This window comes from Serinus canaria, chromosome 8 (assembly GCF_022539315.1).
Source record: "Serinus canaria isolate serCan28SL12 chromosome 8, serCan2020, whole genome shotgun sequence".
Classification (NCBI taxonomy): domain Eukaryota; kingdom Metazoa; phylum Chordata; class Aves; order Passeriformes; family Fringillidae; genus Serinus; species Serinus canaria.
Genome location: NC_066322.1, coordinates 28,881,858 through 28,908,919, shown reverse-complemented (window position 1 = coordinate 28,908,919; position 27,062 = coordinate 28,881,858). Strand labels below are relative to the sequence as shown.

General features: G+C 54.1%; 1 protein-coding gene across 2 annotated transcripts in view; it reads left to right on the top strand.

The window, feature by feature from the left end:
* Window positions 1–27,062, top strand: part of CACNA1E (calcium voltage-gated channel subunit alpha1 E) — a 119,379-nt gene that overhangs the window by 58,458 nt on the left and 33,859 nt on the right. For both annotated transcript variants that reach the window (XM_050977450.1, XM_050977449.1), the window contains exons 8-21: window positions 3,543–3,646; window positions 14,444–14,559; window positions 15,499–15,552; window positions 15,889–16,014; window positions 16,267–16,476; window positions 17,736–17,848; window positions 18,091–18,203; window positions 18,324–18,455; window positions 18,749–18,821; window positions 19,195–19,312; window positions 19,970–20,037; window positions 21,612–21,709; window positions 25,493–26,077; window positions 26,203–26,477. In XM_050977450.1, the coding sequence (XP_050833407.1) occupies window positions 3,543–3,646; window positions 14,444–14,559; window positions 15,499–15,552; window positions 15,889–16,014; window positions 16,267–16,476; window positions 17,736–17,848; window positions 18,091–18,203; window positions 18,324–18,455; window positions 18,749–18,821; window positions 19,195–19,312; window positions 19,970–20,037; window positions 21,612–21,709; window positions 25,493–26,077; window positions 26,203–26,477 (2,185 nt within the window). The remainder of the gene's footprint in view (window positions 1–3,542; window positions 3,647–14,443; window positions 14,560–15,498; window positions 15,553–15,888; window positions 16,015–16,266; window positions 16,477–17,735; window positions 17,849–18,090; window positions 18,204–18,323; window positions 18,456–18,748; window positions 18,822–19,194; window positions 19,313–19,969; window positions 20,038–21,611; window positions 21,710–25,492; window positions 26,078–26,202; window positions 26,478–27,062) is intronic.

Here is a 27,062-nt window from a genome sequence, read left to right as displayed (position 1 = left end):
CAGACCCCCAAGAGAACACCACATGTGCCCTGAGGCTGTGGAGAAGGCTTCCAAAATTGAGTGATAGAACTGAGATGATAGATGTGGAGTTGGAATAGAAGTGTGCAATATCACATGGTGGAAAACTCAGAGTTTAGGGTTATAGAATACAATAATATCTATAAAGCAAGATGGAGGTTTTAGGGCAGTGGCTGGTCGTCCTTCTTTACCTTCTTCTCCATGGGTTTGGGTGGTTTTGTGTAACTGGATAAAAAAGTCTGTGTTGTGGGCCACAGGTGGCTGGTTGTGGGGTTAAAAGTAAAAATAATTTAAATGTCACTTCTTAATTGGAGAGTTTATCCTTAAAAGGCCTTGTAGAGAGAGAGACAGGGATCCTTTTTCAGTTTGTTACAGTGAAGGGCTGTAGAAGTCACAGTTTGTGAGACTGTAACACGGATAAGGACTAACAAACATCTGAGTTCCAACAAGACACACTGCCCCATGAGGGGCTCTGTGAGGCTGGTGGGGAAGTGAGCAGTGCTGGGATGGTGTTGAGGGGACAAAAGGGATGTCATCAACTCATGGAGTCCTTGGGGATGTGTCCTGGGCTTTCCTGCCTCCAGCATCCACTGGCTTCCCAGAGCTGGAGGGACAGAGGCTGCCATGCTGGGCTGGGAGGCCTTTGAGATGTTGGATGCAGTGAAAAATGGAAACCCAAGCACTTGTTGAGGAGCAGCAAATATCTCTCCTTGGACCTCAGCTCTTGTTGGCTGGGAAGCAGTGGTGTGGAGGAGGAGAGGGTGAACGGGTGACATCGGGGTGGCCACGAGGTGGCTGCAAGGCAGGGGTGGCACAAAGGAGGAGGGAGGATGGTGGGATGCAGGTGAGGTGGTGAAGTCTCTGTGGCATCACGCAGGGATGGAGTGTGACCCATCAAATTGCTCACTCAGGTCTCCTGTGTCCAGGAAGGATGAGCTGAGCCTGGGCTGGAGCAGGGAAGGGGCCACTGGATAAAATAGGGCAGGAGAGCCAGTTGGGCAAGGGAGAAGTGGAAGAACCTTGCTTTGGCCAGCAAAGCAGAGGCTGGAGATGGCTGTGATTGCTGTCTAGAAATAGATCAGGATGCAAAGAGGAAGGGAAAGAGCTATTTCAGCCAAAGGCCAGTGCTGGCAAAAGAACGGAGCAGTATAGGAAATGACCACAAATAAATTTGGGCTGGAAATTACAGTAGCCATTGGAGCATCTGCTTGAGGAGGCTTCCAGTGGGGATAGTGAGTTTTTGGCAGCCTGAGTGGCTCAGCAAGTACCAGATGATGGTGTGGAGCCACTGCATCCAGACTGGGCATCACCAGTTCCTCGGTTTGTAGGGAGCATTGAGATGTCCCCTGGGAGATTTCATGTTGGGGCTGGGGGATGCCAGCAAAGCTGACACCAGCCAGGGGACCCATGTGGCTGCTGGTGGCAGCGCTGTTCCTGGGGCTGCTGGTGGCAGCCTGGGTGGTTGGGACCGTCCCTGAGCTCACTGCGGCCACTGCTGTGTCCTTGAGTATGGGGGTCCATGGCCACAGCTCCTCATCTCCTCCTCTCCCCTAGCAGTGCCCTTCCTGCAGCTGCTGGGTGCAAGTGATGCTGTGACCTCCCAAATCCCCTTAAAAATCTCTCCAAACCCCTTTGTCTCCACCCCCAGGGGAGCCAGGCACTCAAATGCACAGAGGTTGGGATCACAGTCAGCCCACACCACCAGAGTCCTGCCAAGCCCCTGCCTCAGCTGTCCCTGCTGCAGGTCCCCAGTGCCGCCAGCTTTGCTGTGCCTGAAAAAGGGAGAGGGAAGAGGTCTGGGCACTGATAACTCTGGGAAAAATGCCTATTTCTCCCCCTCTCTTATGCTGGGATGGCTAAAGGAGGAGAGCCCAGTTCTGGGGGAAGATGTCTTGTTCTTCTGTAGGAAAGGAGCTCCTGTGTTTTGTATTCCCTGTGACAAGGACCTCGGGGAAAGCCTGTGTTTTTTGGGCAGGAGCCAGTTTCAAAGGCAAGCAATGCTAACATGAGTGGCAGGTACCCAGTGGCATCTTGGCAGGGAGCTGAAGCCCTGCCAAGCTTGGGCTGAGGGTTGCAAGATGCCTTGAAGGCTGATGCCATGGGAGATGGTGCTGCCAGAGCAGAGCACAGTGCCCTGGGTGTCTCTGGAGAGCTGTGGTGAGCGTTGGCTCTCTGGAATTCCCGTGCATTATCCTTTCCTCCCTGTGCCTGCTTCTCCCATGGCCCTAAAGAAAGTGGCTGGAGGTGAGCTGGAGCTCTTGAAAGAGTAGGATCTTGAGAGGATATGTGTGGTTTCCCTAGTGCCAAAGGGGGAGAGCAGTGAGTCCTTCCAGCTGCTTTCAGAGCCCTTATGGCTGCTGCGTGCCTTGTCACTGAGATCGCTGCCCACATCCCCTGTCCCAGAGCTGTGGTCAATGCCTGTGCTGGGCTCTGCTGGTGTCACCCTCCCTGCCTTGGGTGCCAGGGTGATGGGGACAGCCAGCTGAAGTTCCCACTGGAGGAAGGCTCCAGCACTCACTTTCTTTGCTCCTTGGAGCCGCATTTCTCCCGCCGCAGAGCCTTCCTCAGCTCCTGCACTGGCCGACCAGGAGATGTGGTGCCAATGACTCAGATGAAGATGAGGGCTTAATTAGCACAGGGAGAGGGGGGAAGAGAGAGAAAAGAGAAAGAGTCTTTCATTGCAAGAAGATTGATACCACCTCCCCCAGACAGTCACGTTCTGCCGCATCACCCTCAGCCCGGCGTCATGCGCACCGTGCCTGACACCAGAGGACAAATGGGGCCTGGGGGGGACGGAGGGGCACTGCTTCATTAAAACCTCTGGTGAATTAATGTCTGGAGGGGTTGAGCAGGGCTCATCGGGAGCCTTTGCAGCTGTCGGGCTGTGCCCTGTGCTCAGAGCTCTCGTCTGGTCTCAGCTCCGTGGCTTTGGGGGTTGTGCCTGTGGTGGGAGGGTGTCTGCAAGTTGTTAGTGATGATGCCAGAAGCAAAATGCCTCTTTGGAGGTTTCCCACCATGCATGAAGGGACAAACACTGGCTGCCTCTTCTTTAGATGCCACCTTAAGGCACCCTATAAATCTGTGCTCGGCAGGTCCTGCTGCCATGGGGCTGCTTTGTCCCGTCCTGGTGGATGTGCATGGGAGCCCTGAACCAAAATGCTGGGGAAAACGTGCTCAGGGTGACCCCTCACCCTCAGCACCCCAGTTTTGGGCTGCAGGACCCTGCACCTCCAGCTATACCCATCTCTTACAGTCTCTGCAGGGATGGTTGGAGGGGTAGAGGAGAGCAGTCCTGCCTGATGAGGGCTGGAGACTGGAGAGTAAGGCTGGGGCAGGGTGCTGAGGGGTGCCAGAGCTCTTGTGGTGGGGAATGGTGCCCACCAAGGCTTGGCAGGCATGGCCAGGTCACCCTGAGGAGCCTGGTGTGGTCAGCCTGGAGCACTGAAGTTCACACACCCTCCCTTTGCCCCGTGGCTGGTGTTGGAGGTGATGTCACACGTGTTTTTTTTTTCTTTCTCCTCCAGACCAATGATGCCTTAGGAGCCACCTGGAACTGGCTGTACTTCATCCCCCTCATCATCATTGGATCCTTCTTTGTCCTCAACCTTGTCCTGGGAGTGCTGTCAGGGTAAGCAGAGTGACCATTCCCTTCAAGCTGTGCCTGTCACACATTTCTGGCACCTCAGGCTGGTCCCTGTGTCCCTCCATCCCCTCCATACCTGCCTGCCCCACAGCAGCGGATTGCTCCCTGGATGTGCTTGGTTCTTCCTCAATCTGGGGAGCTGGGAAAGGGACAGCCTTGAAGATATTTATTATTGCTGGCATTTCACCTTGCTGACGATCTTCTGCTTTTGGCTCCTTGTGAGAAATGGTGACTGGGGATCTTCTGGCTGCAAGAGGGGAGAGACATAGTGGGGTCTGTGAAAATGTGTTCGAGTCCAGGCTGTTGGTGGTGGGGTGTGTGTGGGTTGGGATGGGTTTGGGGGGTGATACAGAGCACCTCTGTGCTGTGACCAGGAGGATGTGCCCTGCACTGGTGGGGTGCAAGCTGGGGAGGACAGGGGTGCTTGGGATGCACATGGATAAGCCCAGAAGATAAGATATAAGGATATAAGATAAGGAAGTAGGGACAAATCAACTGTCCCTGTCCTGCACTTCCCAAGGGAAAGGCAGTTTTAATCCGAGCCATTAAGCTGGGTTTGGAGACAAAAACTCTTCTTGTCTCCATGACAATGGGCTGTGGTTGCACCAGCACATCCTTAGCTGCTGGCAGGGGCTGGTGAACCGTGAGAGCGTGTCCTCTCCTGCTCTGGGGGAAGATGAGGGCTCCTCTATTCTCACTGAAGCAGGTCATTTTTTAGCTAATTATGCATCATGGCAAAATGCAAAAGTCGTTGTAGCATTGGTTTGGCCAGATGGAAAGCCCTCAGGTACAAGGGTCAGGGTGGAGAATGGCCTTGGTGGTCTCTGTCCCTTTCCTGAGTATCCCTGGAAGTCCAGGTATGATGATGGTGGTTTCAGGAGTTTCTGAAGTGGCAAGTTGGTGTCTGTTATTGGGCTGAATTTTCCCAGCTCTCATTCTGGGGTCTGACTGGCTCCAGGGGCTCTGGGGACAGGCTGCAGGAAGGGCCTCACTTTGCCTTGTAGAGAGGGAATTCTTATGGGTGATGAAGATATTCTACTTCTTATGCCACATCCAGCTTGGGCATTTGGGCAGAGTCCAGCTGGGTCTCAATGTCAAGCAGGAGCTTTCCTACAAAAACCTGCAGAAGGAAAGTTAGGAAGATGGGAACAACGTTATTGCAACGTTAAGTTTTGTCAGTGCAGTGTGTTGTTTGGACCACCGAGGCTTTTGGTGCTGGGGTGATGCTGAAAGCAGCTTGGGGACACTAGGCAGACACTGGCCAGAGGATCACAGAGGGGCTGGTGGGATGCCTGGCTGTGCCCTGGCCACCTTGGTGCTGCCCTGCACCAGGGCTGCCCGAGGCAGCCGCTCCCATGCACTTGTCTAGGACTCTACCCAGGCAGCGGCTGGCATCTCCACTGTTTGTTTATTGCTAGTAGGGTTTGTACTGGGGAAAGATGCAAGTGGGTGGGTGGCCTAATTGGCAACAGAGAGGCTCTTGTGGCGTGGCAGATAGCCAGGGTAAAGCAGGACTGCTCAGCTCCCCGCAGGGCTGGGGGAGGTTAGCTCAGGTGGCCAGCTGGGCTCTGCCACTCCATGGCAAGGCCACTGTGGTTGTCCCCCTGCCTGGGCACATCCTCAGTGGCTCAGTGGATGCAGCACCTTGGCTGGGTGAATCATCCAAAGGTGCTGCTGGAGCTGTGGAGGAGTAGGACCTAAGGGCAGGAGAAGGTGCTTGTGCACACACAAATGCTGTGTGTCCTTGAGTGCAGCAGGATGGGCCTCGCTCCTTGCTCTGTTTGCTGAGCTCTTCTTGTTTTTAGCACTCACCACCATCCCTTGTGCTGGAAGAGAGTACTTGGCTCTGTGGGGGGATGGGAGGTACGACCTTTCCATTGCCCAGCTCTCAGCTGGATGAACAGGCAGGGCTTGGCCAGACACCCCCACTTGTGGCTGTGCTGAACTGAGAAGAGCTGGTCACTTTGGGAATGAGCTCCACAGAAACGCCTCTCCCGAAGGAATTCTTCCCCTGGCAGTTACACCAGTGCTTTTGGGGAAGCCAGGCCGTGCTCAGCTGAAATCATGGCCACTGGGAGCCTCCTTGCAGAGAGCTGGCCCCACGTAACTTGCAAACTGCACCATCTGCATCACTGGATAACAAGGTCCACTCGGGATTTCCAGCATTCTCCTCAAGGCTCTCCTCAGGAGCTGCTGCTGAGCTGCCTCTGCCCTCGCCTGGTCTCGGCAGAGGCTTCCTCTGGGGAAACAGCCCAACAGCCGGGGTGGGCCCCCAACGAGAAGAGGCTGCAGGAGGACATTTGTGTGTTTCACTTGCCACCAGCAGAAGTTTGCCGGAGCCCAGATTTAGCAGCCTCCTGGTTGCGATGAGCATCTCTCCCAACAGTCAGTTCCCCAACTGTTAAGCTGAGGCATGACCTCTGTGATGTAAACAGCCTGGATCCATCTGCTCCTTAAGCACAAAGTATGTGGGAGAGGAAAAGAAATGATTTTCATCATAGGCAGGCTCCTCAGTTTTTCTCCCTAAATACGAACAGGCACGCATGCACTGGAGTCGCATGCAGACTCTGTTAAGGGGAGATGGAGCTCCTCCAGGCAGGGTCCTGGAGAGCCAGTTCTGCTGTGGCTTTGGCATTTATTACCGTGTCTATTAGCTTCCCCCCTCTATGGGTGCAATTATGGATCAATTAATTCTGACTGAAAGCAGGAAAAGATAAAAAAATTGGCCCCGTTCCTCTTTGGGAGCAGGTACAGAGCCCAAGGAGATGTGACTGCTCAGCTTTTAAAGCTACACGAGCTGCTGAGATAATCCTGGCAGAGGAGAGACAGTCAGTGGGAGCCAGTGAGGATGGAACATCCACTGAAATGCCATTTTCTACCTGAGGCTGCCTTGTGGCCTGAGGATTTGCATGTGCTGGAGATTTGCAAAGATCTGCTCTCCCTTTTTTTGTGAAATTATTGAGTTTTGGGGTTTTTTTATCCCCTCAGCTGTTTCTCACACAAAACAATTTGAACGCGTGTGTTTGGGCTCTGTCTCTGGAGCAGCAGAGACCTGACAAGAGCCACAGTGCCCCGTCTCTGCTGCTGGTGTCGTGTGCCAGTGGCAGCAGTGCCCCCCCAGGAGAGTGGCCACAGCCTGAGGACTCACACAGAGCTTCAGTACCAAACAGGCTGCATTTTGACTGTTTCCCACCTCCTTTTCCACAGCCTCTGCAGAAAAAATTGGTTTGCAATCACCCTCCTCCATTCATTGCATCATCATCCTTCCGCTGAGAGCTGGGAGACTCCATCCCCATACCCAGTCTTGTGTATCCAGCCCCTTTCCAGGGTGTCAGAGCTGTTGTAGTCACTGATCTGCAGAAATAGCAGAGTGGGTGCAGAGTGGAAGGAGATGCTGCCTGGCCTGGGAAGACCTGGGCCCTCAGGCCAGCCAAGGAAAAGACCTCTGGAAGCTAACAGCAGAGCAAGAAGTCGAGCACGATGGCAAGAAAAATGAAATCTATCTGCCTTGTACCAAACAAGAGAGTAATTTAAATCCTCCTAATTGCTTCCACTCATCCTGGTGATGTTAAGTCTTTTCTCCCTTTAAGTCTTTTCTGCCCCCCACCCCCAGCTCTTACACTAAGCCTTTGAAAGAAACGACTAATGTTATAATTAAAGGATCAAATTGGCAAGATTTCTTTGTCTTAAGATCTTTCTTTCAGGTTGGGTTAGCACTGCGTTCGCAGTCTCCGGAGAGTTCTCTTCAGTTCCTTCAGGAGCCTTCTGTACCATCTTCTGAAATCTTTTCACTTCGGTTAATTTGAATTTTTTCCCCATCCAATTTGGATGCATAACAAACGATGAATAAAATTAAGTTTTGTAGCAATTAATAATAAGGGTGTTGAGGGAACAAGTGTACATTTTCAATGGAGAGAGTGTTCTTTTTGCCAGCTCCACACAAAAACCTGGACCCCACACGGTTCAGCAGGATCTGGTGCTTTGAAGCCAAAAACATTGGGAAGTGGATTAATGTCTCAAAGATTTCTGGAAGGAGAAGTGGGGGACATGCAGGAAATACAGGAAAGCTTCTGGGGAGACCATAAATTCCCAGCAAGACATCAAGAAACAAAATTCTTTGCCGTAAGAATGGTCAGGCATTGGATCAGGTTGCCCAGGGAGGTAATGGAGACACCATCCCTGGGAAGTGGTCAAAAAACATGTGGATGTGACATTTAGGGATGTTCTCTACTGGTGAACATGGTGGATTTGAGGATCTTCAGCTTTTCCAACGTGAATGACTCTGCGGTTCTGCGCCTGAGAAATACGGAGTTGGAGGTACGAAAGCCCGGAAGCATCACACTGGCTTTTTCCTGGAATGGTTGTAGGATCTCAGGGATGAGCTGTGGGATGTCTGCACTTGTGTTGTGCTTGGCAACTCAGTGGCTGAGACCCCTTTTGAAGGGAGGAGTGGGTGGGCAGTGATGCCCCTCCCGGGCCCCCCAGCACCACCATGAGCGACGTCCACGCTCGTCACTTGGTTGTGGGGAAACTCCTTGTCATCACCAGAGTCTTTGAGCACAGGCCAGGCAGAGGAGTCTTGGGGGACCTTCATCTCTATTCAGCAGGCAGGTGGGCATCCATATTCATGTCTCTGTGCCGTGCTCTGCTGGGCTACCCTTCTGCCAAGGGCTCCAAGCCCCGTGCAAACAAGCTGCCTGACAAGAGACGTGCGTGGCTGCTGTGCTGGATCCTCTGCTGTTAGAGGGAATAATGACTCCTCTTGCAGCCAGCTGGGTGAGAAGGGAAAAAAAAAAAAATCCACAACAAAAAGATGACTCGCTGACTTTCCCCTTTGATTTCTCCTGGCAAATTATTTGCCAGCATGTCTCCTCTGCTTCAAAATTGCTCTTATTCCTGCCTCCTTGCAAATCTGCTCCGTGGACTGCCTGTGGTCTGCAGGCTGTGGGTGAAAAGGCTCTGTTTTGATCCTCTCAACAAGGCACTCAGCAGATAGTGCTTGCTTACAGATTGCTTTCGGAGTTGTTTGTTCCAGATTACGGTAATTTCTGTCCTCCTGGTTGATGGCAGCAATCGTGTGGCTCCAGAGATTTGAGCCAGTGGATGGCTTTGGAGATGCCCAGTTCCTCCAGGAGCAGCTCCACCCTGGCAGGGGGCTGCTGGGCACTGCTGTTGGGTGAAGAAGGTCTTGACTGGAGTGCTGGAAGCTTCTGAGAAGTTAATGTGATGAAAGGTTGAAAATTGAAGTGGGGTTTTCTTTCCATACTACATCTCACTTGCAGTAGTGACCACACACCTTTCATCTGTGGATTGCTGTCACATGCAAAAGGAGACTATAAAGATGTTCTCTGCTTTCAGAGGGGATAAAAACTGGAGCATAGGAGGAAAAGGGAGGAGTGACATTTTCCCAGCACTGCATGAGCCAGTGGGAGTGATTGTGAACAAAGCCCGGGGCTCTTGAAGCATTGAAGCTGCACTGCTTATGCCACCCTGCCTGATAAGAGTGAAGCACAATCTTGAGCTCCCATCTCTGCTCCTTGCTGCTGGGGCTGCCAGACCCTCTGCCACCCTTCTGCAGCTTCTTTGCAGTGTGGGCTGAGTGTGCTATTGCTGCCTTTGGTGCAACATTGCAGGCAGAGCTCTCTGGGCAGTGGGACAGCGATGCAAACCTCGGAGGTGTTATCCTTGGAAAAATGATGAAATTGAGAGTCTACAGCTAGGATGTTTGTGGATCTCTTCTCTGGGTATGCAGCCCAGAACCCTGCTGTCTTTCTTTGCTGCAGCAGCACACTGCTCACTCACACTGGACTCGTCCCTGGGACCTGCAGGTCCCTTTCCACAGAGCTGCTCCCCAGCTGGGTAGATCCCAGCCTGTGCTGCCCTCCTGGATTTTGTTTTCCCATGTCCAAGACCTTACATTTGAATCAGAGAATGGCCTGGGTTGGAAAAGACCTTGTAAAGATAATCTCATTGCACTCCCTCCTGCCATGGAGAGGGACACGTTCCCTAGACCAGGTTGTTCCAAGCCCCATCCAGCCTTGAACACTTCCAGGGATGGGGCAGCACAGATTCTCTTCATAAAATTCTTGGTAGCCCACCCTTCCAGCCTGCTCAGGTCTTCCTGCAGGATTGTTCTCCCTTCTTAATTCTCCACTTCCCCACTCAGTTTGGTATCAGCTCACTTGGCCTTGGAGAAATCCACCTGGATTTCCCAAACCACAAACTTTCCGCAAGGTAGAAGGTCCCCGTCAGCATCTGCCCCTTCTTAACTGGGCCAGTGATGTAATGGGTCATCTCAGGGCTGGCATCTCCCAGCTCCTTCCCCTTTTACCCTTCCATGTCACCAACAGCTTGTCAGCTTTCTCTTCCCCAGCTCGTGTGGCTGACAGTGCTCTATAAATGTGCTCTCCTTAGCAGTGCTCCCACTGCAGCTCTGTCACACCGTGGTGACACAGAGCTCCCGCCCCAGTGCACGGGGCTGGTCAGGGCTGATGGACAGGCAGTACAAGAAATGGGGTGCTACTCTTTGCCTTTCTTTTTGTGTCCCCTCTCCTTCAAGTTCAGAGAAGACTTGCTTGAGATGGCACAGAATCACAGAAAGGTTTGGGTTAGAAGGGACCTTTAAAGGCCATCTGCTCCAACCCCCTGCAATGAGCAGGGACATCTTCAACTAGACCAGGTTGCTCAGAGCTCCATCCAGCCTGGCCTTCGATCTTCTCTGACTCTGGCACTTCAAGTGAACTTAAATCAAGCAATTGCCCTCACTGAAAAACTTGTGGTCTCCTCCAAAGCAGGCAGGTAACCCCTGCAGAGGTTTTGGTGCCTTTTGGACACCCTGCTGCTGCCTCTGCCGTGGGTTCAGTGCAATAATCCCAGTCTGCAGTGCCAGTGCTGCTGTCACCGTCTGTTTAAGCTCAGGCTCCAGGTTACAGACTGCTCAGTCAGTTCAACACTCTCACTTCAGCTCCTGTGCACCTCTTGGATAAATACCATCTGATCCCCCTGCTTGCAACTGCCTCAGCTGTGTTTGCCACACCGTCTGCTGGCAGTTCTGTCCCATAACCACCTCTGAGGGTGTCCCATAACACCCTCCTGGAGGCTCAGAGGCAGTTTTTCCTCAGATTGTGATGCTCAGACCTGACGTGGAGCCACGAGCTGAGACCTGAGGAGAGCAGTAGTGTTACCTGATGTCTTACAGATGGTCTCTCTTGTTATGCATCCCATTATATTTGGGGTTTTTTCATAGCAGAGCGGTGCTGCTGCTCACCCTCAGTGTGTAATCCACTATTTCTCCAATTTCCATCCTGTCCTTTCTGCTGCCTCAAGCTGTTTTAAGGCTGATTTGGTAACTGGTTTGCTGGAATCATCTTTATAATAGAGGCAAGAGGTGATGAATTGATGGCTTTGAAGATAGATGGTTTGTTGTTTCAAAGCATGGAGGTCACAACAATGATGTGACCACCACTATTTACCTGCTTGAACTCAAAAATGGTCTAAAATGTAGAAAAAAATGGATTGCACTGGCTCTGATACTCTTTCCTCTTGGTTTTGGTTCTTGGTTTTCTTGTAATTTGTTGTTTGGGTTTTTTTTTTTTTTTCCTGTTTTCTTGTGGTTTGTGTTTGGTTTTTTCAAGAGGGGACCCATTTTCAAGCTGGATACTTCCACGAGTGTTTCTCCCCTTTGAAACCAGACCTGGGCTTGCCAGTCCTTAGAGCAGATAATGCTGGGCTGAAACCATCTCTTTCCTGCTGTGAGGGTGGCTGGGGGGGGCCTGGAGAGGAATGTGGCTGAGCATGGTGGTGTGCCCAAGGGTCTCCTGCCAGGAGCAGAGATGCTTTCAGGCCACGTGAGGGAAATGCCAAGGCCGTGGAGGAGAATTTGCAGGCAGAGAAGGAGCAAAGCATCTGTGCTCCCATTGCCCCAACAGGCTGAGCATGGGCTGTGGGGGAATGGTGCCCTTGGGAGCAGGAGGACAGATGGCACATTGGTCCCCAAACCCCAGCAGGGCCTTCAGCAATCGCCTCCAGATCTCTCTGAGGGTCTGTGGCTTCACCAGGCTGGGCAGAGAGGGGCTGCAGTGACACAAGGTTGGCATCACGGATCTTGGCTGCCAGGGGTGGGTGTTTTTGAGCTGGAGACGTTAGGATTTGGGGCCAGAAGACCCAGGAGGATAATCAGAGGTGTTGCTGGTGGAGACTGTGCAATCTGCTGGCATGCTCTGAGCCCCCTTGCAGGGACCCCACGGGGCAGCACCGCCCTGGGCTCTTTGCAGGGCAGAATTTGGCCATCCCTGGTGATGTAACCCCAAGAAAGCAGGAGCAGAGCCCTTCAATGGGAGACAGCACCTGCTCTCTGGATGATGCCAGGCTGCCCTCCCTGTGACTTGGAGCCTTCCCAAGCGTTGTCAGTCACCATGGCTGGCCCTGTTCTCACTCACACACAGTATTATCTCTACCCATTTGCTGCTGCAAATTGGCTCTGAGCAATCCTTGATCTGTCAGCATCGCCTACCCACTCTCAGATGTCACCAGCCCCCGCTGCTGCCCTGCTTGGGAACGTGTCTCTCTGAAATGTAATAATTCATTAAGTTGAAATTAACATTTTTTATTTCCCCCCCTCCCCTTTGTGCCACCCTTCCCTCCTTCTAATGGACAAAAGCAATTAAGCTCCATTAGGGATCAAGTGAGTGGGAAGTGGCTCCCTCAGAGACCCTGTCCCTGAGTGTGTGTGGCACCAGCCTCCTGTAAATCAGTGCTCCATGAGCAAAAGGGCTGCCTCAGGAAAAGGGAGAAAGTGTTGTTTGTTGAGCACCTTTTCCCAATGCCCCCATTCCCCTCTGCTGGAAGAGGTGGCTTGAGGCTCAGCTGGTCCTTCTGGGTGGCTTCCACTGGGGGCACATGATGATGGTTTCTTTTGCCGTGCAGCAAAAGGAGCTGGAGGACAGAGGAATGGGCAAGCAGGAGGCAGCAGAGAGTGGCCAGGTTCCCAGCTGATACACATCAAGAGGAGCTTCCCAAGTTCTCCCACAAGCTGAGAGAGCTGGGGTTGTTCAGTCTGGAGCGGAGAAGGTTCTGGGGAGACCTTAGAGCCCCTTCCAGGGCCTAAAGAGGCTTCAGGAGAGCTGGAGAGGGACTTTGGACAAGGCCTTGTAGTTATAAGACAAGGGGGAATGGCTACCCACTGACAGAGAGCAGGGTTGGATTAGATACTGGGGACAAATTCTTGCCTGTGAGGGCAGTGGGGCCCTGGCACAGGGTGCCCAGAGAAGTTGTGGCTTCCCCATCCTTGGAATGTTCAAGGCCAGGTTGGATGGACTCTCAGCAACCTGAGGTAGTGGAAGGTGTACCTGTCCATGGCAAGGAATGAGATGGTCTTTAAGGTCCCTTGCAACCCAAATCACTCGAGGATTTGGTATCTATGGGGTCTGGGAAAAGTGCTGCCACGGCTGCCGAGGAATTATGGCCCGTGGGGCAGAGCTGGGAGGACCAGAGGACAGGAAACTTCCCCTCCAACTCTGACTCCAAACAGCATTTCCTCATTCCTTGACATCCCAAATTTCCAAACTAAGGGTGCTGAGGGGTGATTGCACAGCCAAAATGCTCCTGCCTTTCCTCCAGCTGGAGCAAGGAGGTGCTTTGTCATGGCATGCCCAAAACTGCGAGTGCATTTCACTGTTGGCTGGGGAGGTCTTTCCTTCTCCCCCATCTCTTCCCACCCCCCTTCCCTTCACTTAGGCTGCTTTTCTCTTTCTTGCCTTTTGTTTCCCCGCCCCGCTTCCCTGCCCCAGGAAGAAAGTCTCATTTCAGTCTGAAAGGCAGCGCTGGAGGGGGAGTCATTTGACACTTAATGCCAGAGCGGCAGGAAACTTCACCTTCCTGGGGTGGAATGAAAAGCGCTCGAATTGTCTGGGGATCTTAAACAAGAGATGCAGGGAACATTCCTGGCTTTCCACACAAACACACACACTCACACACACACACACACACACACACATGCAAAAGCCCACACAGCATCAGGGTGTAATAGCTCAGCTGGGGTAATGCACTTGAACGCTCTCTGCAGCAGACAGACCAGCTCCTTCTGTTCTTTGGAATAGTTTTTATTTTTCTGAGGCCTGAGATTGCTGCTGGTCTCTGGGGAGAGAGATGTTCCTCTCACAGAGAGAACAGTGCCATTTGCTCTTTGTAATCACACTTCCCTTGGAGCATCCTGGGACTGGGAAGGGGCTGAGGGCGTGGGATGGAGTTCTGTAGATGCAGGGAGACTCTGGGCTGGTCCTCACACCTGGACAGCTCTTGTGAGACCCTGACATCCAGAGGAGGACAGCCACGTCTCAAGTCCTGGGAAAATATTCCAAAGAGAGGCTGGAAAGGAAAGGGATTCAGAGGAGGAGGTGAAGGCAAGGGACAGGACCTTCCCTCCTCCATCCCCTCTGTGCCTCCTCACAGTGCCCAGTTTTTATTCTCTGAAGGGACAGACAGAAGCTGAGCTGGCTCTGGAGTTGGGTGGCACTGGGATCATCCCCCCTGAGTGGCAGCAGCTCCCAGCTGGAGCATGCAGGACTGAGCAACCAAGCAGGGTGTTTGCTCACATCCATCCAGGGCTGCTTTTCTCCTCCCTGATCATTCACCCATCCTCTGGCCATGCTTTGGCTGGGGACACCCGTGCCCGTCCCCAGCAACCACCTTGGTCCCTGCTTTCTGTGCCGTGGTTCCCCAGCCCCCTGGGCATCCTGCTGCCCCTCGGGCGTGCTCTCAGCCCTCCCTTCTGCCCTTCCCCAGGGAGTTTGCCAAAGAGAGAGAGCGCGTGGAGAACCGCCGAGCCTTCATGAAGCTGCGGCGGCAGCAGCAGATCGAGCGGGAGCTCAACGGCTACCGGGCGTGGATAGACAAAGCGGGTAAAGGACGGTGGCCAGGGGACATCTGGGGGGACAACACACTGCTGCTCGTGTGGGGTGGTGGGCATACAAAGGAATCCCTGAGTTCTGAAGCGTCCAAGGTGCCCACGTGGTGATGTTGAGTGCATGGGTGAGCTTGGTCCCACCAGGCTGCAGGCAAGGATGCCACCAGCCTCCGTTGGGTCCTCGTGTTCTGTGGCATGAAATTGTCACATTCCATGCATGAAGCACACTGCATCTCCAGGGAGGCTGTCAGCTGTGCCCTGCCATGGTTTCCTCTCTCCTGGTGTTTGCTGGAGTCCCCTGCAGTGGTGGGCAGTGGGAAAGAAGAGCAGCCAGCAGGGAGAAGGGTTTTCCAGTTAAATCTCCTCCTAGAGCCATCTGGAGGGGATGAACTTACTGGTTCTTACCTTGGGACTCCTGGACCTGGGCTGGGGGTGGTGGAAGTTCCAGGTTTCCTCCTGACACCAGGCATGACAGCCTGTAGGTGTTGGTTCCCAGACTGCCACAGCCCATGTCCTTGCTTGCTCCTCCTAGGAATGAGGCCAGTGCATTCAGCTCTGGGAAGGGAAGATTTACACTTTCATCCGGAATTCAGACTTGTAAAAGATGGGTGTCTTCAAACGAGCACCAGACCTCAGTTTTAGCCCTGGGCTGGGTTGCTTGAGCCCCAGCCCTGCCTACAATTTTCAGCTTCTTTCCTGAGCTTAATGTCAGTGGAGGGAGAAAGGCTGATCACAAATAATTCTTTTTTCTGATGTGATGTTTGTTAGCTGCCACTTGTCACCCTCCAGAATTTGCTTTTGGGCCCTTAACCCAATACTTGGTAAGAGTTTGCAATCTAGAGCCAGCCTCTGGGCTGGGGGAAGTTCTTAAGTACCAGGCAGAGATGTGTGACAGTGCCTTGTCTCCTGATGCTGAACTGTGTGTTTTGCGTAGAGGAAGTCATGCTGGCTGAAGAGAACAAAAATTCGGGGACCTCAGCCTTAGAAGGTAAGACCAGTAATGCCCTAAAATCTGCCTGCCCTTCCTTCTGCCTGCCTAGAGCTGGAGGCTCAGACCCTCCAGCTGTGATGGGGAGGCCCCAGTGGGGTCCTCAGCCCCAGAGAGGGGTGAGGGGAGTTGGATTGGCACCGTAACTCCTGAGAGAGCATGGAGGCTGGGAGGTGTCTGATCCCACACAAGGGATAGCTCTGGGCTAGCATCACCTGGGTCTCTTCGTCCTGTTACCAGACCTGAGTCCTGACCACCAGGTCCTGATCCAACGGGCTGGCTACTGGCAGAGTTGGGCCACTGAAACTCCAGCAGCTGTTCCTCTTGCCTTCCCAGTGCTCCGGCGAGCCACCATCAAGCGGAACCGCACGGATGCCATGTCGGGTGACGAGCAGTGTGTCGACATCTCCTCCGTGGGCGAGCGGAGGCTGGCGCAGAGGAGACGTCTCAATCCAACCTTGGGTCAGTGCAGTCTGCAGCTGGCTTCCCCCAAACCTCTGTCAGCAGCTTGAGTTCCCAGAGTCACACCCATCGTGTGGAGAGTGTCACAAACCAGACATCTCTGATGGTTTAGCAGCAAACCTGCTGCTGCCACGTAAAATTCTCTGGAGGAGTTGTGCCCCATAAGAGCAACGTCCATGAGCAATGTCCTGTCTCATAACACAGGAGAGGCTGGAGCATCCAACTCCTTGTTCCCCTTCTTTTTTCCTTTAGGCAACCCCTCGAGTCACTCTGGCCTCAAAGGAGCCAGGGTGGACGGTGCCTCCTACTTGCGGCACAAGGAGCGGCTCCTGCGCATCTCTGTCCGCCACATGGTCAAATCCCAGGTCTTCTACTGGATCGTCCTGAGCCTGGTGGCTCTCAACACTGCCTGCGTGGCCATCGTCCATCACAACCAGCCAGCCTGGCTCACCCACTTCCTCTGTGAGTGCCTGGGCTTGGTGTAGGTGGGAGAGAGTTGCAGCATGCCCTCACTGCTTGCCTCGAGGCACACAGGGATGAGTCCTGCCACAGTCGTGCTGGTGTGGAGCTGGGTGGGAATGACCTCAACTCCATCCACTGTTGATAACAAACCACCATGTAGAGATGTTTAATTCAGCTTTGTCCTTGGCCTTATGGCCACGGAGGGCTGTCTCAGCCTTGTGAGCAAACACGGAGGAGTTGTGCTGGCTCTGTGTCCTTCAGGTCTGATGTGTTTGTCATGAGAGAGAAACACTGCCAGTCTCAGTGGAGTTTATCCCAAAATTGTGAACACTGGTTATGGAAAGCTTGTTGGATAACCACCTTTGAATGTGCACAAGCCATTGCTGGAAAGGTGTAAATTTGCAGGGATGGGAGTGGTCATGGTAGAGCACCCTGGTTAAAATCCTTGTGCAGAGCATGGTGAGGGAATCCCAGGCTTGGAGGTTCCCAGTTACGGAGCCTCCCTGAGCCCAGCATGGGCCAGGGAACTAGGTCAGGTCTCAGAAGCACTGCAGCGTGGGCTACTGCAGAGCAGCATGGTCAGCCCCACATGTGTCACTCCTGAGCTGCTGCAGTGGGGACAGGGCTCCTTTCTCAGACGTGTTACTCTTCCTCACCTTGAAAATGTCCCTGTCAAGCCCCAGCTCTACCCAAATCTGCAGTAGTAGGCTCAGGCCTGCCGAGCTCCCAGCACGCTGCAGCGTGGTGTGGCAGCTGGTCGTGGTGAGAGGCATCTTCTGGGAAAGGTGAAAAGCCAGGCTCTTGCCTGCTAAATGTTCAGGAAATAGCTGGAAAGGCTTTTCACTGGCTCTTGGTTGTTTGGCTCTGTTTCCATGGCCAAACTCCAGCCATGCAATGATTTTAATCCAGGTTGATGATATTCCCCTACAGTGTCTTTTGGTTGATGCCTTTGTAGGCTCCTCAGCCACTGTGGCTTAGTACCAAAGAGCTGCTCTGCTCCTTGCTGGCCATGTCTGGTCCTGTCAGCCCCCTGGGACACTGGTGCCTCTTCCCTGAATGATTAACTCATGGGTCTGATGCTCTGTTACATACGGTTTAGCTCCTCACAGATCAAATTCCCTCATCCCAAACCCTGAGAGTTTGGGGATGCATTGTGGTCCTTCCCATCTCTGTGGTGTGCTGGATGCTCAACTGATGGGTGCAAGCAGCATGCTCCACACAGCTCAGTGCCTCAAACACGCTTGGCTTTTGTCTTCCAGACTATGCAGAGTTCCTGTTCCTTGGGCTCTTCCTCCTGGAGATGTCCTTAAAGATGTATGGGATGGGGCCACGCCTTTACTTCCATTCTTCCTTCAACTGCTTCGACTGTGGGGTGAGCAGCCCCAGGGATGCTGTGGGTGTGGGGGGGGATGCTTGGCAGGGGTCTGCAATGCAAGGTACCAAGGAGGAGATCAGGATGGCCTCACAGTGGGCAGGGAGCACTTTCTGCCAGGACAGCCTGAGACACCAGGTCCTGGATGGGGTGGTGGGTGCCTTGTCTTTGGGGATGTTAAAATTCCCTGCAGCAGCCCATCCTGAGCCTGTCTTTGACTTGTGGCTGTATCTGCTTCTCAGGTCACAGTGGGAAGCATCTTCGAAGTGGTTTGGGCTATATTCAGACCAGGAACCTCTTTTGGGATCAGTGTCCTACGAGCTCTTCGTCTCCTGAGGATATTTAAAATAACCAAGTGCGTACCCACCATCAGTGCCTGTTACCCTCAGTCTCAGACTGTGGCTGCAGTCCAGATCCAGTCCCTCCTGCTCTCCAGCATCACTGGCAGTGCTCCAGCAATATCTCTGTTTTCTAGGTACTGGGCATCCCTGAGGAATTTAGTGGTCTCGCTGATGAGCTCCATGAAATCTATTATCAGTCTGCTCTTCCTCCTCTTCCTCTTCATTGTAGTGTTTGCCCTGCTGGGAATGCAGCTGTTTGGAGGCAGGTATGTCATTTCAGGGCTGAGGAACAGGAGTTTCTTGGTGTTAAAGCCAAGTGATGACACCCTCTTCAGGGAGCCGGCAAGACTCTACCTTCCCCTTCGGTCTCCTCCCACACAGAAATCCCTGCTCGAGGGCTGTGTGGGTTCTTCTAGCCAGGAGACCTTCCAGCACCAAATGTTCTGGAGACCTTTTCCAGAGTGGGGAAAGGGCCTCCTCAACACAAGAGAACTGACAGCACAGCAGCAGTCAGGGGTTTGGTGACCTTGGTATTTCACCCACCTGGTTCCCTTTGCAGGTTTAACTTCATGGATGGGACTCCCTCGGCCAACTTTGACACCTTCCCTGCAGCCATCATGACAGTGTTTCAGGTAGGAGCTGGGCTGCCAGGAGACTCAAGCAAAGGGACTTGGCACCACCTGGTTTCTCCCCCATGGCTGGGAGGGGCTCTTTACACCAAACAAGTTCCCCTCTGTCAGCTGTTGCTTCCTCCCTCTCCTGCACAACAACGTGGATGGAAGGAGGTGGAAACTCTTACCCCTTTATTAAGATGAAGAGTTTCAAAACTCTTCTGAGGAGGCTTTAAATCCTCATCAGTGTGCAGTGGGATGTCCCTCAGGTGCTGCAGAGCTGGGTTATCCACTGCAGGGTGTCCCTGTACCTGGTGCCTGTGTGTTGGTGGCACAGGTGTGTGCAGGTGAGGGGCAGCACAGGTGACAGGGCTGCTGCCTCGTGTCCCCACAGATCCTGACAGGCGAGGACTGGAACGAGGTGATGTACAACGGCATCCGCTCCCAGGGAGGCGTGCGCTCAGGGATGTGGTCCTCCATCTACTTCATCGTCCTCACCTTGTTTGGGAACTGTATCCACTTGGCTGCTGTGCTTTCGGTGCTGAGAACCCCGCCTCCTCACCTTCTCTGGGGGCATCCCCCTCCCCTTCTTCACAGAATCACAGAATAATGAGGTTGGAAGAGACCTCCAAGATCATCGAGTCCAACCCATGCCCTAACACCTCAACTAGAATCTATCACCAAGTGCCATGTCCAGTCTTTTATTAAACACATCCAGAGATGGTGATTCCATCACCTCCCTTGGAAGAGCATTCCAATACTTTATTATTCTTTTGGTGAAAAACTTTTCCTAATATCCAACCTCTACCTTCCCTGCCATAGCTTGAGACTGTGTCAGTGCTACCTGGAGAAAGAGCCCAACCCCACCTGTCTACAACCTCCCTTCAGGGAGCTGTAGAGACCAATAAGGTCACCTCTTGAATCTGCTTTTCTCCAGGCTAAACAACCCCAGTTCCTTCAAACGTTCCTCATAGAAACATCCTTCCCCTCCCAGCTGAGGGACACCCAGCACACCCCTGTGGGTGTCCCAAGGGCAGAGAAGGAGCTGTGGGGAGGTGCACTGAGGGCTGTGGGATGGGTGAGGAGTTTGTGCCTTTGGCTGGGCTCCTTGGGAGCTGCAGATACACATGTCCTTAACACACGGCTTGTGCATCCTTAGCTGCTCTCAGATACTCTGCTGAACGTCTTCTTGGCCATCGCCGTGGACAACCTGGCCAATGCCCAGGAGCTCACCAAGGTACGTTCCTGCTGCTCCTTCTCCCCTGGAGAGAGTGGGGGCAAAGCCATTTAGGCTTTGACTTAGGAAAATGCTTAAACCTGCTGGTCTTTCCAGGAACTCCCCAGTCCCATTTGCCATCAGTCAGGTGGAGATAACCATCCTCTCTTGGGTGAGACCTGATGTGGGCACTCTTATCTGCCCAAGCACTCTGGAGATGTGGAGTGAGAAGCAATTTCCAGTGGTGCCAGTATTTATTCCCCACTTGCCCACAGATGTGGGCAGCAGATGTGATTTAAGATGCAATTCAGGCTGGTGCTCAGCTGCTTTTAAGACCATACTGGGGAATATTTGGGGATCTCAAAATTGTAGGGGCACCATCTGGATAGTGGGCCTAGAAGACAGCTGCAAGGGTTGTGTCCACTCTTTGGAGCAGACCAGTGATCCTGTGGTGCCCAGATTTTTGTGGAGCCCGTGCTGTTGCTCGCATCCCTGGGGCTCACTGGAGGTTTGCACACCGGGGTGAATCTGACCCCAGAGGGGGCATGGTTTGCCTGAGGGGTGTGTGCAGGGGTCCTCCCACGGTGGGAGGGTGCAGATGGCACCTCCAGGGGCTGCCGGCTGCCGCTGGGGCGCGAGGGATGGGAGAGCCCCACGGGTATCAGCAGCATCAATTAAGAGAACGCTGAGTTTTTGAAAAGGCTGAATGCTCGCTAATGACTCCTAATGACATTCTTTGCTCCGGAGACACAACCGTGCTCATTAAAGCAATCCGGGCTCTGCCGGGGTCGTTCATGGATGCCTTACCTCCCACTCCGTTTGGGGGATGCCTGTCTGGCCCCTGTGGCTGTGAGAAGGGAGGGCTGAGCTGGTCTGTGCTGTCTGGGGTTGTCCCACCATGTTCAGCCCAGCCCGTGCCTGGAGTGGGCTGGGTTCACTTATTTGAGCAGCCCTGATGCCTTGGGGAAGATCTGGTGTAGTGGGGAACCCGCATCCACCCAGCACAAGGGAAATAAAGTGTATCTGGAAGCGATGCCTTAAAATGTTATATTTTTTCAAATCCTGTACTGCATTACTGCACAACTCTGAACTCCATACAGAGTGTTGGCTGCTGCCTTCACATTTTGGTCAGACAAAACAATCCTTCTGAGACTGAAACTCAAGGGCACCCTCCAGCTTCAGGCCCTGAAAAGTATGAACAAAAGTGAGTTGGGGAGGAGCAAACTGGGGGAACATGACTTCATTACCTGAAGATGTAATTGGAGGATTAACCCCTGATATGGGAATGGACCAAACTTAGAACTGTATGAAAGACTCATGACCATTGTCCATCCTGGGTGTAGCCCCTTGGGGAGGCTTTTGGCTGCCCAAGCTGTGCTATTGAAGGCCTTCAATAAATACCCACTTAATCCTCTTAACCTTGTCTAGCCTCTGTTCTAGGTAGCCACTCCAAGGCATCGGAAGTACAGATCCTCCTCAATCCCTCGAGCCTTGGCATCCAGGGCTGCCCTGCACATCCCTCACTGCTCCCAGTGGCTGAGCTCTCCCTCACAACCCCAACACCCCACTGAGCAATGCCCTTCTTTTCTCTGCAGGACGAGCAGGAGGAAGAGGAGGCCTTTAACCAGAAGCACGCCCTTCAGAAAGCCAAAGAAGTCAGCCCCATGTCTGCCCCAAACATGCCTGCTATCGAGTGAGTGACTCCCCAACACCACCCTGGTGACCCCCCCGAGCCCAGCCAGGCTCAGAAGGGCACAGAGCTGCAGCACAGCCTGGACTGGCTGGTTGGGGGACTGCCAACAAAAAAAAGGGGTCCCCACATGGGGTGAGTCCCTCTCTGGGCATTTTCCTGAAGATGGATGGAGGTTTAGGAGTGTGCTCCCCGTGAGCAGCAGTGCTTTTGGAGAGGTGACAGCTCTCCAGGGAGCTCCTGAAATTGCCACCCTCTACACCAAGCTGCAGCTTTAGTGCTTGGGCATGGCAAAAATATGCTAAAAGAGGTTTTCTGCCCCAAATATAGAGCTCACTCGCTCAGGGCTGATGGTAGGAGGCTGGGGGAGGAGGAAGGTATCTCGAGTTATTCTTGAGGAGGGGTGATATTTGTTCCTGGGGAGTGTTTCTTCATGGCAGAGCTGCAGGAGAGCAGCCAGGGCTGGGGGGGAAGGGAGCAGTGGTGTCACAAATCTCCCTCGGGCTCCTTCCTTGGGAGCCAATGCAGTTAGGAAAGATGGAGCGGGTTTGTGAAACCATGTTTGATTGTTCAAAAATTTGATTTGGGTGCGAAAAAAAAAAAGCCCCAAACCCCATAAACCTCCAGCATGGTGTTAGGAAGCCTTGTCTCTGCATTTCAGCGGGAGAAATTTCTGTTTTTTCCTTCCTAGCTGCCTTTTTTCTCTTTATTTTGCAGTGTCATATGGTCTAAATCACATAAAACTTTCAAAGTCAACATTGGAACGAGGCGTTTTGATTTGTTTCCCAAAACAGTACATTTCAGTACAGCTGAAGGGATTATTTTATTTTTTTTCCCTCTTTTTTTTTTTTTTTTTTTAAATAGAATCCCTTCCCAGGGAATTTTAGGTTTCGTTATGCTTTGAAACCCAGCCAAGCTTGTACACGGCAGAATCTCTTGCAGATTTTGCTGAGAGAAACTGCTGTCTTCAGGAGAGTGCTGATCTGGGGGGGTCAGAGGCAGCCTTGGGAACGGCCCCCTCCCTGGTTTGGCAGTGGTGGGATGCTGTGGGATGCTGGTTTTAGGGGCAGCAGGAATGGGGTGTGCTTGTAAGGTCTGCCTGGTCCTCCCAGCAGCCACAGATTTTACCCTGGATTGGGGCTGATGGGGTGTTTGTAATAAATCTGTCTGCCCAAGTACTAGGGGGGTTTAGGGGGGAGGTGGTGGAGTCTGGATGTTGGCTCTGTTTCTGGATACCAGTGGGAATGTGTTGGATAAAGTGAGGGAATAGAGAGCTTTAGGCTGCGGGAGAGACTGAGGAATGGACAGATAGGAGAGAGGAAGAGGGGGAGATGGAATATATTAGGGCAGTAAAGGATTTGCCCACACTGCACATCCCTGATAGAGCTCTCTAGTCATTGCCAGATAGAGCTGGTTGGGAAAAAAGATCTTTTCAACCTTTCCTTATTGTTCTGGTGGCATTGAAAGGGGAGGTATTGATATTCATGGGGCTTTTTTCCAGCTCCTCCCACTCACCAGGATGGACCTGGGTCAGGCCCAGGCAGCAGATGCCAAGGGTTAGACTTGATGATGTAGTCAGCCTCAGGTCTGGTGTGCTTTTGGTGGTGCTGAGCTTGTGGAGGGACAACACCGTGGTGGCCAAGGCAGAGTAGATCTGGCCCAGAAGGGAGCTCAGAGCCAGGCCATGCCTTTGGTGGCTCCATTTCCCCACAGGTGCCTGGCGCATGCAGGCTGGCAGTGTGGGCATGGACGGGTGTTCCCACGTGGCCAGGGGTGCTGTGGGTGCCCCTGGGAGCTCTGTGTTTGTAAACCTGGGTGCAGCTGGCTCGGGGCTGCCGGGTGGGTGCCGGCATGCATTGGTGCTGGATGTGCTGCGCGGGTGTGTCTGGAGGCTCTGCAGCTCGTTGTGGGAATGCTGCAGGTGCTGGCAGCTCCAGCCCTGCCTTGAGCGTGGCACTGAGGCCTCCCCATGCACGGGGATCCATGGAGACCATAAGCACTGGCATGACTGGAGCACTTCTCCCGTGAGCTGGGAGGATGGAGGTTGTTAAGCCAGGAGACCTTGGAGCACCTTGAGAGAGCTGACGAGGGACTTCTGACGAGGTGGTTTTTTGATAAATGATAGGACAAGGGAGAATGGCTTCAAACGGTTGGGAAGTGGTCACGACAGCAAACCTGCTCAAGAAGATTTGGACAGTGCTCTCAGGCACGTGGTGGGATTCTTGGGGTTGTCCTGTGCAGGGCTGGGAGCTGGATTCAGTGATCCTTGTGGGTCCCTTTGAACTCAGGATGTTCTGTGTTTCTATGATTGCACATTCTCAGGGCAGTGTTCTTGGAGCTGTGTGTATCCGAATCTTTTCTATGCTGAGGCAGAGGTTAAAGCCTGGAATCTCACCCTGCCAGCCCTGTTGACTTGCTCTGTGTGGGGACTGCTCAGGTGACAGCAGCTCTGTGGCATCTCAACCTGGCCTTGTGCCTTGTGTTTGCTGGGGAAGTTCACGTTCCCCTCTGTGCTCCCAGGCCAGCAGCAGCTGATGGTGGTGGCTCTGAGCAGCTCAGGGCTGGCCTGATGCATTGCTTCCTCTTTCCAATTGCCTCTTGTTTCTTGGGAGAAGTGAATTTGGAGCAGTTTGAGACAGTGGCTAAGTATCCAAGGATGTCTCCGAGGTTCTGAAGGACTGGCGCCTGCACTGCTCTCCTGGTGCACGGCGTGGGGAAGGCTCCCAGGGAGCAGAGTGCCAGCTTGAGCGTGCCAGCCCGTGACCACTGTGCCCGTGGGGGCTCACCGTGGATGCACAGGGCCAGGATGAGCCTCCTGCTCAGGGAGGGGGGACAGCTCTGTGCGCTGCCCACACGAGTGGAAGGAGGGGATTGAACCCGTTTGTTTTATCTCCGCAGAAGAGACAGGCGGAGGAGACACCACATGTCGATGTGGGAGCCACGCAGCAGCCACCTGTATGTGGGCGGCGGGGGCGCGTGTCCGTCTGTGCCTCCTGTGCTGTCTGTGCGTCCGTCCGCGGGGCCGGGGCACACCCCGCTCCCCTCGGGAGTGGGAATTCACTGTGTGTGTGTGTGTGTGTGTGTGTGTGCTGTATCCGTGTGCCCCGTGCTCCCCCCGCCGTGCGCGGATCCCCCGTGCGCGGTGCCGCGGTGCCGTGGGTGTGCGCCGGGCTGTGAGCAGTGCCCGTGCCCCTGTGTGCTCCTGGGTGTTTTCCCTGTGCCGCGGGGGTGTCGGGAAGGGCACGTCTTGTCTTCTCCAGGGTGTTGTTGTACCACGCTGCAAACGTTCAGTGGTGTAGCCCAGAAGCCCAGTGCAGCTCCTTCCCCTCAAAATCGCTGCTCCTCAAGCCTCAGGGTAGGCTCTCCACCCAGGATGTGCTCTGAGAGAGGCGAGGAGAGGTCCCTAGGTGCAGCAAGAGGGCTCAGCCCATATTTAAGGTGTCCCAATGCAGTCACTCAAGGGGAAGGTGGTCTCTGCCTGTCTGGGATAGGGCAAACCAGGATGGTGGCTGCTCCCAGAAGCTGGACGTGCTGCCTGAAAGCTTCAGGGCAGCATGGAGGCTGCTGGGGCTGGTCATCCATCAGCCTGATGCTTTCTGAAGGGACACAAGCACACTCCCAGCCCCACTTCCAGCACCAGAGGGACGAAGCCTTAGCACAGCCTGTAACCCCGGCGGTGGCACTTCCTTCAGCCTGGGATTCCCAGATGAAATCCAGGGTGGATGTTTCACCGGGGGGACGGTGAGGGCAGCCAGGGTGGTGACCCCTCGCCGTCCCCCGTTGCAGGCGGGAGCGTCGGCGGAGGCACCACATGTCGGTGTGGGAGCAGCGCACCAGCCAGCTGCGCCGGCACATGCAGATGTCCAGCCAGGAGGGCATCAACAAGGACGAGCCGCCCCTCATCAATCCCCACGCCAGCATCTTCCGCAGGAAGAGGCCCGGGGAGGGTGTCACCCTGGAGAAATGCGCTGAGGAGCAGGGCAAGGCAGAGCGCGAGGGACTCGAGCAGGTGGTGCCAGGGGCCAACCCCGGCGGTGGGGAGGAGAGGACATCACCGCGGGCCAAGCGGGACATGTGGCAGCAGAAGTCTTGCCATGGGAACTGCGAGCCAGGAGAACAGGACGGGGCAGGAGGCAGCATGGAGGATAGGGCCAGGATGAGGCCGAGCCAGCGGCGCAGCCGGCACCGCAGAGCCCGCGTGGAGGGCAAGGACACGGCTGGCATCTTGGGGAGCCGCTCGGCCAGCCAGGAGATGGGGCTGGAGGAGGCCAGCACTGCCGAGGGGACGCAGGATGGGGACAGGCATGGGGACGTGGCTGCGGCAGAGGCGCTGATTCCGGGGGAGCCAGAGGCGAGCGGGGAGTCCATCAGGTTGGTACTTGCAGAGGACATCTTGCACAGCTCCTCAGAGGGCATCCCCACAGCTCCTCATATTCTCTTCTTCTCCTGTCCCCGTATCTTCTCACTCCTCCTTTTCTCTCCCGTCCCTGCTGCAGGACAAACGGGGTCCCTGCTGGCGATGCCGATCTGATTGGCACCACCAAGAAGGGCAGCCCCCCGCACGTGGCAGCCGAGCTCTCCCAGGGGAAGACAGGCACCCTGACGGAGCAGGAGTGCAGCAGCCCAGACACGAGCGAGCAGGCACTGCTGGAGCCCAGGCGCAGCGTGTGCCGCAGCGAGCCCGACCTGTCCTCCATCACCCCCAACACCGAGAAGGCCACCGAGAGCACGGCCATCATGATCGATGTGCACGACTCCGCTGTGGTACAGAGTGAGGACCCGTCTCTCTTTCCTGAGCCCCTCTCCCAGCCCTCGGGGACCTTGTGGGGGTGGAAAGCTGCTTCTGTGGCTTTTCCTGTCTGCATCCATCAGCTGGGGGGATCTCTGTGCTGCTCCTTGCAGCACCTCACCCCAGTGAGGGGTTTTGCAGGGGAGCCCAAACGCTGATGTGCCAGCATCCCCTGGGTCCCGCCTCCCTTTCTCACCTCTTCCCATCTACCCTGTCATCTGATCCATCATTTCCCACCACTCCTTCATCCGATCCATCATTTCCCCTTCCTCTCTGCCTGGGCAAAACTCTGGCATTCCCTGTTTTTCCTGGAACATCTTTAGCCTCCAGCAGCTCACTGTCACTCAAACCCCTTAGCAGCATCCTGGCTGTCAAGGTGAGCTGCTTTAAACTGTGTTATTAATTAACCACCAAGGTGAAAACGGGCCTTGTTAGACCCATTTCATCTGCTCCATCCCAGCAGCTGGTGTGTTTTCTTCCTGCCTAGTCCCTCTCACTGTGACAGCACTGGGATTCAAAGCAGGAACTCAGAGGGGGGTTGCCCGGGTGGCAGGGACACCCCAGGGT